This window comes from Copadichromis virginalis, linkage group LG3 (genome assembly GCF_057382275.1).
Source record: "Copadichromis virginalis isolate Kocher_CV1m ecotype Utaka linkage group LG3, C_Virginalis_male_GT1.1, whole genome shotgun sequence".
NCBI lineage: Eukaryota > Metazoa > Chordata > Actinopteri > Cichliformes > Cichlidae > Copadichromis > Copadichromis virginalis.
The window spans coordinates 45,117,959-45,128,554 of NC_140620.1; the positions used below are offsets into that span (position 1 = coordinate 45,117,959).

A 10,596-nucleotide genomic window follows, 5' to 3' on the forward strand; every position below is an offset into this window, starting at 1 on the left:
CTAGATCTCAATGATGATGATTACTTTTATCCAGACAAAAGGCCTTTCTTTATGTTTGCTCAAGTGTTTATGGTATTAAATCAGTCCTGAACCTTATTGTTAGGCAGTTTATGCAAGCTTTGATTGGCGACACCATAATTTGTATATTCCTTGGCTGATTCAAACCCACATAATGAGGTTCAGTAACTCAGTCGGCAAAAGTGGAACAGATTCCATAACATACTGAAGCCACCAATCAAGAACAAAGTAATTTCCGGCAGGTCATGCAAACAGACTCAGCTGCAATCTTTGCAGATCAACTGATCTCAAGTCAATTTGTCAAATTTCTTCTGTCCTAGATATTACATGATCAAGTGTAAGTGGTGTTATGGCAAAATTAAAGTGTTTAGGAACATTGACAGTGACAGATCATTTAAGAGTGGTTGTTTACTGCTGAGACATATGCATCAAGGTCACAAATGCTCTGCTGACTCAATAACCACATTTCCAAGCTTTCTTTTGCATAAACATTAACACAAAAAATGCACCAGGAGCTTCATGGCAAAGATTTCCATGACCAAGCTGCTCCTGTAGGCTCATGTAGGTTTTATCTGAGTATGTAAGAAACGGTTTCACTTCCACCCCAGTTTGAATGAATGTGTCATTGTAGTAGCAATGGCTTATTCATGAATACGAAAACCTATCTCTGACAAATGATGTTCTGGAGTACTTGCAGTCTTTTAGAAGATATATATAATTTTTATAGTGCATGTTAGAGTTTGAGATATTGTGAGCCATGTGCCAATGCATTAAAAAAAAAGGCAGTCAAGGTACAAGGTAGACCTAATAATTTGGTATTTATTTTATTGTACAAAACACTGCCTTTTTGTTTCTTTGAGTGTGGAATGTGTAGATTTTTTTTAGATGACAATAGCACTAAACCTTTAGCCTACTTAATGATTTAATAAGTAAACTGCTTATTGAGTTGATGTAGCAATGCATAAAATACATAAAAATAACAAACAATTGTTAAGCTGGACCAATATTCTTAATGTCTTGTTCGTGTTTCTTTGTTTCTTTATCCTTTTTTTTTTTTAACTCTTCCAGAAAACTGTCGTTTGAAAATATGAGAAAGGAGTTAAATTAGAATTTTTGGGCAAATGAGTGTGGTATATATGTAGAGACAAAGACAAATATCTCTAATTTTAAAAAAAAAGTTTCGCATTACAAGGTACAGTGAAAACATTTTGAAAACTCATACTCTATAATAAACAAAGGTGTCTGCTTACTTTGATTATGTTACATTTCTTCCAACTGCTTTTCGCTCTACTGGATTTCATTTTTTGTTTGTCTGCCTTGACGTCTATGAGTAACTATCAGTGAGGTCACTAACAAAAAGAAGGGAGAGGCTGTGATCCTGAGACAAGATACTTTCAGGTTGATCACTTGACAAACTTGTGAATCCTTTGATGTGACGCTGTTCCTCAATATGTCACAGACTCTTCTATCATCTCTCACATACGTCATTAGCCCTCACTCTTCTGAAATATATAAGGCCACAAGAGGTGTGAACATAAGGTTTAACAGAGCAAAGAGGTGAACTGCACTGGTTAAAACGTAATAATTTTAAAAATCTACAGGAGATTAAAAAAGAGAATTAATACATTTTCATCTGATCTCAGTTTTGGTAAGTAAAATATATAAAATAAAATAGATTTCATGTACTGTGAATATGACTTTTCATTTTTTCACTAACTTGTTAAACTAATTCTAATGAATTATTTTACATATGTTATTTTAAAATTGTCATACATAGATTTTTTTTATTGAGAAGTGTTATGATGAGTACAGTTAATGATCAAAACCTTTTGTATTTTTGTAAAATACTGTTATCCTGCGTTTTTAACTCGGTTTTTTTTTTTTTGGTTTATTAATCTGTGCGCATGACCTTGACATATGTTTCTTTTACAGATTTAACTGATTAAACAATGGCCGTTGGACTGATGATATCAATTTTGTTGCTTCTTATAGGTAAGTTAAGTGATGCTAAACTTACTGTTGATACAAAATAAATGAACTGCTTTAGCATAGCTATATATACCCTCATAAATAATTGCTACAGACAATATGTAGACTGTAAGAACACTGATTGTTATAATACTTTAATGGTTAGGCACTTATTACCTTGAGTTCAATGTGTACAATCTAGGTGAATTGTACTTAGTGATGCAAGATGAAGCCAAATTTCTACATTTAAAAAAAAAAAAATTCTACAAAAAGTGGGTTTAGTAACAACTTTGAGTGTGGTATAGATGAGATGAGGACATTTTGCATACTTGTTGAAAGTTTTGCTTTAAAAAAAAAACAGTGTAGTTTCTCTGTCTGTCTCTTTCGCTCTTGTCTGTGAGAGTCAAGAGAGAAAGCTTCTCTCTCTTGAGTGGTGTCCCTCATACTCAGTATGCAGTATGCAGTAACACAGCACACATGGATCATTCCATTTAAAATCACTAATTTCTGAAAAAGGTTAAAAGGTTCCCACTAAGCCCCCTCATAATCAGCTTTGATACAGCCTTATCATATTCAATGAAGCAGTACAAAATATTGCCTTCATACTTTTAAAGTATTTGGAGTTACCACAACTTAAAATGTAATTACTAAGCTGAAATTTCCTATTTTTGTCCAATGTTTTTGAGCCCTCATAACATTAAGCTATAAAATAAAACCTTGTAACATTTTCAAGGCCGAGAAAATCCATTTCGGCTCTGTTAATTACTGTAATCAATTAACTAATTTCTTATTATTATTTTACAATTTTAAGAAACAATATAATTCAGTGTAAAAATAATTATATTAAGAGATTATTTTAGAGTGTTACAGAAGGAATAATAGGTAAAGGTTGCTTTCCATGAAAATGTGGATAGAAGTGAGACCTTTCATGCAGTAATGAATTTTGGCCAGCTATCTATGCCACAATGTGATATGACCCTTGAAAGTTTAACCAGACTTCACATTATGATGTTGTCAGAGAGGAAATAATAATATTTAGGGTACCATATTTATCTTACTCTACTTTATAGAAGTTATTGTAATTAATTAACCATGATTAATCGCATTTAATCGCACAAGAAAATTTGCCCCAAAGCGCAAATGGTTTTTTTATTTTTATTTAAAAGGGATTTAGTGGGCGAAAGAATCAAGACATGGACATGAATATTGTAAACTCAAGCTCTTTTAATTTTGGGGGAAAAAATATTTAAACTGCAAAACAGAGAAACAAAAATAATATCCCTGGCCAAAATTGGGCAGACTTAAAAATAAAGTGCTATTTTAAGTAGTTTAAGTACGTTTTCAAAATGGTATTGTCTTTAAATAATAATGAAAACTGTCAACATAAAGTGCAGTTTTTCTTTTTAAACAAAATAAGCCAGAAACATAAAAGGGTATTTGAACAGCTTCACCTTTAAACTCTAAGTAACCTTAGCCAAAATTATTTTGTACATTAGGCTAAAACAGTGTGCTCATCAAACATTTTAGTGCAAAATATAGCAAACCCATTGGACTCACAGTACGTCCATGCTTATTTACTGTCCATCTATTTCAGCCAGTTACTTAGACAAACTAGTCTGTTCGCATTTTCTCAAGGCAGCTCTCTTTTTTGTTACTATGTGACCTGCAAGTGAGAACAGTCTCTCACATGGGACAGAAGAGGCAGGACTAATCAAATACTTGTGGGCCAGGACAGACAGCTGTGGGTGGGTCCATGCTCGACTGGACCACCACTGCAGCGGGCAGTCTTTCTTGCTAATGGTGGATTCTGTTCTGCACAAACTCAGGGCCCTGTTACACAGGGCTTCCTCATCTGAATAAGAGTCTGAAGACAATGAAGAGAGGAGGAGGCTCTTTGCCTTTGCTGGCTCCTTTGTGGTGGCATCTTTACACGTTTCCTGCAGCAGGGCCTCAAGGCTGGTCCAAACCTCTTCCCCTTGCAAGTCACTTTAAATCTTTAAAGCATGGGTCAAGGATAGTAGCTATCTTGAGCCACTGATGGTTGAGTGTAGCTACACATTGGGACAGGTCCTTTGTGAGGGCAGTCTTAAATTTCACCATGTAGTTTAAGTCATCAAAGGAGACCTCGATGGTGTGATGCAGGTGGCAGAAAGCAGGTAGAACCACTGAACATGAGACACATGTCTCACCTCCAAGAAGCTCAGTCACAAACCTGTAGTAGACAGTTCAAGAAAGTAATTATTAATCTACGCAATAATTGTCAACTACAGAGCTTTTTGGAGAAACAGTACCAATAAGTTAAAAAATATCTGCATGGGTCAAGGACAGCCACCAGCTTTTGGAGTTTTACCAGCTCTAATGGAGTTAAAATGAGTAGCTTGTGCCTTAGTTTGTCTAAAGCAGCAAAAACCGCCTCTTGATTCTTTAGTAGATGAGAAACCATATGATATCAACTGCATTTGAGTCCACATTCTCTCCGCTCCTTGCTGCCTCAGTAGAGTTGACATTTACTGTTTGTTATTGGTTTGCTCAGCATCAAATAAAACAGCTCTTTTTCAGTTTGGGTTAGGCTAGGTTAAATGAAGTTTGTTTCCACGCTTCGTTTTGTCTGCGTTTGGGTACACTATTCTCCACTCCACATGGTCTGCAGATCGTGAAGTGGAGCCAAAGGGAATGAATAAGGAATCGATAAGTGATAATAATAATAGAATCATAATTGCAAAATTCTTATCAATTCCCGCCCGTATCGGTGTTGCGTAATTACTGAAAAAAAGAGTAATGCATTACATATATTACACAGAACATGTTACTTAAAAGCATACTTGATATATTAAGTACTAAAAAGTATTATGTAATGTATTTAATGCAGTATGTAACTTAATTACTCCAAGGAGGAAGTATTTATTGCACTACTCTTGACAGTACTTTTTGCGTTTCTCTGTAAAATGACTTAAAACACGTTGTAATATAACATTTAACAATATAAAACTATAGGCGATGTTCCCACACAACAACCAAATCCTTATCCTAATGAGAACACGTATGATCTCTTATCTTTTATGTATAAACACAAAACCAATATGATAAAACAAAACGACTGATTTGGGAATGGTGACTCAGAATAGGTTAATTTACATTTGTATGACTACATGTAAATGCCGTCACTACAACCACAGGCCCAGACACTACAACAACGATGGCTGCCACCACCACCACTGCAGCCACAACCACCACAGCCCCAGACACTACAACAACAATGGCAGCAACAACCACCACAGCCCCACCCACTACAACAGCGACGGACGCCACAACCACCACAGCCCCAGCCACTACAACAACGATGGGTACCACCACCACCACTGCAGCCACAACCAACACAGCCCCAGCCACTACAACAACGATGGATGCCACAACCACCACATCCTCAGACACTACAACAACGATGGCTGCCACCACCACCACTGCAGCCACAACCACCACAGCCCCAGACACTACAACAACGATGGCTGCCACCACCACCACTGCAACCACTACCACCACAGCCCCTGAAACTACAACAACAATGGCAGCCACAACCACCACAGCCCCACCCACTACAACAGCGACAGATGCCACAACAACCACTGCAGCCACAACGACCACAGCCCCAGACACTACAACAACTACGGCAGCAACAACCACCACATCCCCAGACACTACAACAACGACGGCAGCCACTACCACCACGCCAGCCACCACCACCACAGCCCCAGCCACTACAACAACGACGGCAGCAACTACCACCACAGCCCCAGCCACTACAACAACGACGGCTGCCACCACCACCACTGCAACCACTACCACCACAGCCCCTGAAACTACAACAACAATGGCAGCCACAACCACCACAGCCCCACCCACTACAACAGCGACAGATGCCACAACAACCACTGCAGCCACAACGACCACAGCCCCAGACACTACAACAACTACGGCAGCCACTACCACCACGCCAGCCACCACCGCCACAGCCCCAGCCACTACAACAACGACGGCAGCAACTACCACCACAGCCCCAGCCACTACAACAACGACGGCTGCCACCACCACCACAGGCCCAGCCACAACCACCACAGGCCAAGCCACTACAACAACGACGGCAGCCACGACAACTACAGCCCCAGACACAACAACAACGACGGCAGCAACAACCACCACATCCCCAGCCACTACAACAACAACTACCACCACTGCCCCAGCCACTACAACAACGACGGCTGCCACCACCACCACAGCCCCAGCAACTACAACAACGACGGCAGCCACAACCACCACAACCCCAGCCACTACAACAACGACGGCTGCCACCACCACCACCACAGCCCCAGACACTACAACAACGATGGCTGCCACCACCACCACTGCAGCCACAACCACCACAGCCCCAGACACTACAACAACGATGGCTGCCACCACCACCACTGCAGCCACCACCACCACAGCCCCAGAAACTACAACAACGATGGCAGCCACAACCACCAAAGCCCCAGACACTACAACAGCGACGGATGCCACAACCACCACTGCAGCCACCACCACCACAGCCCCACCCACTACAACAACGATGGCTGCCACCACCACCACTGCAGCCACTACCACCAAAGCCCCAGAAACTACAACAGCAATGGCAGCAACAACCACCACAGGCCCACCCACTACAACAGCGACGGACGCCACAACCACCACCGCCCCAGCCACTACAACAACGATGGGTACCACCACCACCACTGCAGCCACAACCAACACAGCCACAGCCACTACAACAACGACGGATGCCACAACCACCACATCCCCAGACACTACAACAACGATGGCTGCCACCACCACCACTGCAGCCACAACCACCACAGCCCCAGACACTACAACAACGATGACTGCCACCACCACCACTGCAACCACTACCACCACAGCCCCTGAAACTACAACAACAATGGCAGCAACAACCACCACATCCCCAGACACTACAACAACGACGGCAGCCACTACCACCACGCCAGCCACCACCACCACAGCCCCAGCCACTACAACAACGACGGCTGCCACCACCACCACAGGCCCAGCCACAACCACCACAGGCCAAGCCACTACAACAACGACGGCAGCCACAACAACTACAGCCCCAGACACAACAACAACGACGGCAGCGACAACCACCACATCCCCAGACACTACAACAACGATGGGTGCCACCACCACTACAGCAGCCACAACCACCACAGCCCCAGACACTACAACTACAACGGCTGCCACCAGCACCACGGCCCCGGCCACTACAACAACGACGGCTGCCACCACCACAGAAGTCCCAGCAACTACAACAACGACGGCTGCCACCACCACAGCGGTCCCAGACACTACAACAACGACGGCTGCCACCACCACAGCAGTCCCAGACACTACAACAACGACGGCTGCCACCACCACCGCAGCACCAGCCACAACAACAACGATGGCAGCCACCACCACCACAGCCCCCACCACAATCACAGGTGCCACCACCACAAAAACGACGGCTTCAACCACCACCTCTTCCCCGACCTCCACCACTTCCATATTTGTTGAATTCAGATCCATTCAAAGCAATTTTACAACAGACTTGTTGAATTCATCATCTGAAGCTTTTAAAACGCGAGCTGCATCTATAAAGGCAGAGGTAAGTGTTTTACTTTGTGGAAAGTAGCATGAATGGTGTGTCTAAAGAACAGCTATTAAAGTACTAAATGCTCAATACAGGATTTCACTGAATTACAGCAGGAACAAGTCAACTATAGAATCTTTGCTTGCACTTTGATGCATGCTCAATCATCCAGGTAAGTAAATCTCCAAAAGTTGATTCTGTTCATCTGGATGTAGTGTTTTGTGTTTCACTCATCCAAAACGCTACGTCCAGATGAACAGAATCAACTTTTGGAGATTTACTTGCACTGTTAAAAACTTTGGAACACTTTGTCCCAAGATTTACACATGTGCTTTTGAGCTATTGATCCGCAGTCTTTTGTACTTGTGGCAAAGCACTTTAAGTCAGTATTATTGCTGGATGTTTATTCTTCTCTCAAAGGAGACAAGCTCTTAAGATGTTGGTTCTCACTTCATATTTGAACAAACCTTTTCACTTTAACAAATACAGATAAAGATTCTCTTTCTTTCGCTTGTCTACTGTCTTTCTCATCTCCAACTCATACATTGAGCCTGACTTTACAGGACATATTCAAGACAGAACGCAATACATTTCTCTCACTAGAAGATGGATAATATACTTACGATAAAACTGTATAAAGTAATTAAACTTCTCCTTTGTGTCTGCAGATTGAACCTCCTTACAGATTGGCGTTCCCTTCTTCTTTTGTCTCCTTGAATGTTGTGAACTTCAGGTAATTTCAGTATTTTGACATATAATGTTTAGAGCACTCACCTAAAGCCCTAAATATTCCAATCTATAATTTTTGTCTCTGTGTTTACAGGCAGGGATCAGTCATCAACACGATGGAACTTCAGTTTGTAAACACATCTGTTCCAAACAAAGCTGAGATTAGAAATGTTTTGAACAGTACAGCCTCAAACGTTACAGGCTTTGACATTGAAAGGGATTCCATCCTTGTCAGTGACACAGGTGAGTAATCATAGTCGTTATGTTTGATCAAAAAGTCTCAAATGTTTTAGAGTGACTTGGTTAAAAATGTTTTGTACATTTTTTCTACCACAGCTGCTGCATCAACTACTACAACTGTTGTTCCAACAACTACACCTAGTGCAACAACTACTACATCAACTACTAAAACTATTGTAACAACATCTACAACTACTGCAACAACTACTACATCTACTGCAACTACAGCTTCAAGTGGAGTATGCCACAAAATTAATTTCAGCACTGTTTTCCCCCTGGTGCTGCTGTTATGGCTCATATCAAACCAGCAATAGCATCTGTGCTGGTTTTCATTTGAAAGACAAGCAGCAGATGATCTCTTTCACTGCAGCTCTTTATTTATTGGACACATCAGAAAGAGTAGAATTGCGATTTTTTTTTCAATATGAAAATATTTCTTGGTGGGAATGGCCCTGTAGTGAACAGAATGACACAGACTTAAATAGAAAAATTGAACTAACGACACACAGGCAAAAGAAAAAACAAAATGGGTGCTTTATCTGAGAGGCTTAGTAGTTTATGCTGTTCAGTTTAATTAAATTAAATATTTATACAGCACCAAACCACACTAACAGTCACCTTGAGGTGCTTTAAATTGTTAAGTTAAAGACCCTACAAAAACCCTCTTGCTTTTAAGTGTGTCTCTGCCTACATGTCTGTTAACTGTTCCTCTTTTATATAACTTAACTTTGTAACAAAATTATCCACAACAGCTCTTCTTATACTTTTTAAATTCTTGTAAATTTTCGGTTTTCCCTTCATATAAAGCATACACAGTATATATATCACAAAAAATGTATAATAATGTGTAAAGAGTGGATCTGCATGTGGTCCCCCCCCCCCCCCAAATAAAACGCACTGGCACTTTTCTTATTTATATAAATTGTGTGTTTATAAAAAGATTTATATTTTGTGAAATGTATTTAGAATACATTTCAGAATGTATAAGAAATTTACACTGTCTCCTTTGATGTTTTGCTGTTTGAGTAGGTAAAGATAAGGTTGAAATAACCTAAAGGTATACAATTTATGACTAAACCCTAGAGTCAACCCTTGATGCCTAGTTGCCTGTATAGCTTCTTTAAAGAGTAAGACATAAATAATGTGCCCTACTCAGTCAGTATCTTTTTCGAGATGCTAACTTGGAAGATTACCTGAAACATACCCTGTGCACTCTAGTAAAATGGCCAAATGGTCTGTCATGCCAAGCCTGGGTTTTGGCACCACATTGATACAAAGGGGATACACAGGCAGCGTTATGGAAGATTGCATGTTTGAGTTGTAGTGATTTAGTTTGGTAGCTTTTCAGTTCTGTGCTGCTCAGCTCAGCCCTGATCATCTGACCTGTGCTGCTTCTCTTTGTGGATTTAGCCAGCTGAATTCACCAAGCTATAAGAACAGCTATCATGGCTAGTTTTCAACAACTAGACTGTATAAAGGTGGACTTCTGTGATTGGATCTAATGTGAAGACTCAACTTGTTCTTTTTTCAGTTTATAATAAATAAATTGGTTATCCATTATACAGTATTGGTGATAGTTTTGCATCTTTTTCTGTCTGGCGGGCACATTGTTGTGTTTGCCGACAGGTAATAACAGCAATTATTTCATAAGCAATAGTTGATGGGGTTTTTTTTCTTTTTTTCCAAGGATGTTTGTTTTTTATGTGTTGTCCATGGTGTATTTTGGTTGGGGACTCTGCCTGCTCACCTGCTTCACTTATATTGAAGAATGTATGGTGAACACAGCTTCTGAAGCCTCTGTTATGATCAATTAATATTTTTGACAAATGATGAGAAAATAGCACCCAGAATGGAAGCAAAAGGAGAATTTTAGGTGTAAATGTAATAGATCTCCAGGGGTCATGTGAGTGGAAAGTTTGATCCTACTAAAGTCAGTCACTGCTGTATCAGTAACAGACATTGAG

The 10,596-nt window shown here is 40.6% G+C and overlaps 1 protein-coding gene across 1 annotated transcript; it reads left to right on the forward strand.

The window, feature by feature from the left end:
- Positions 1-1,569: 1,569 nt before the first annotated feature.
- LOC146714974 (uncharacterized) lies at positions 1,570-10,199 on the forward strand. The gene is made up of 6 exons (XM_085451325.1): positions 1,570-1,666; positions 1,951-2,010; positions 5,163-7,678; positions 8,332-8,396; positions 8,487-8,635; positions 8,729-10,199. The coding sequence occupies exons 2-6, from the start codon at positions 1,968-1,970 to the stop codon at positions 8,944-8,946; spliced, it is 2,991 nt and encodes a 996-aa protein (XP_085307451.1). The 5' UTR covers positions 1,570-1,666; positions 1,951-1,967; the 3' UTR covers positions 8,947-10,199.
- The last annotated feature ends 397 nt before the right edge of the window (positions 10,200-10,596 follow it).

What these genes read in the sequence shown, in the direction of transcription:
- LOC146714974 (XM_085451325.1), top strand. Translation starts at nt 1,968, where the DNA reads ATGGCCGTTGGACTGATGATATCAATTTTGTTGCTTCTTATAG. An exon ending in AATTTTGTTGCTTCTTATAG is followed by an intron (nt 2,011 to 5,162) that starts GTAAGTTAAGTG and finishes CTACAACCACAG; the next exon opens with GCCCAGACACTACAACAACG. An exon ending in TTGAATGTTGTGAACTTCAG is followed by an intron (nt 8,397 to 8,486) that starts GTAATTTCAGTA and finishes CTGTGTTTACAG; the next exon opens with GCAGGGATCAGTCATCAACA.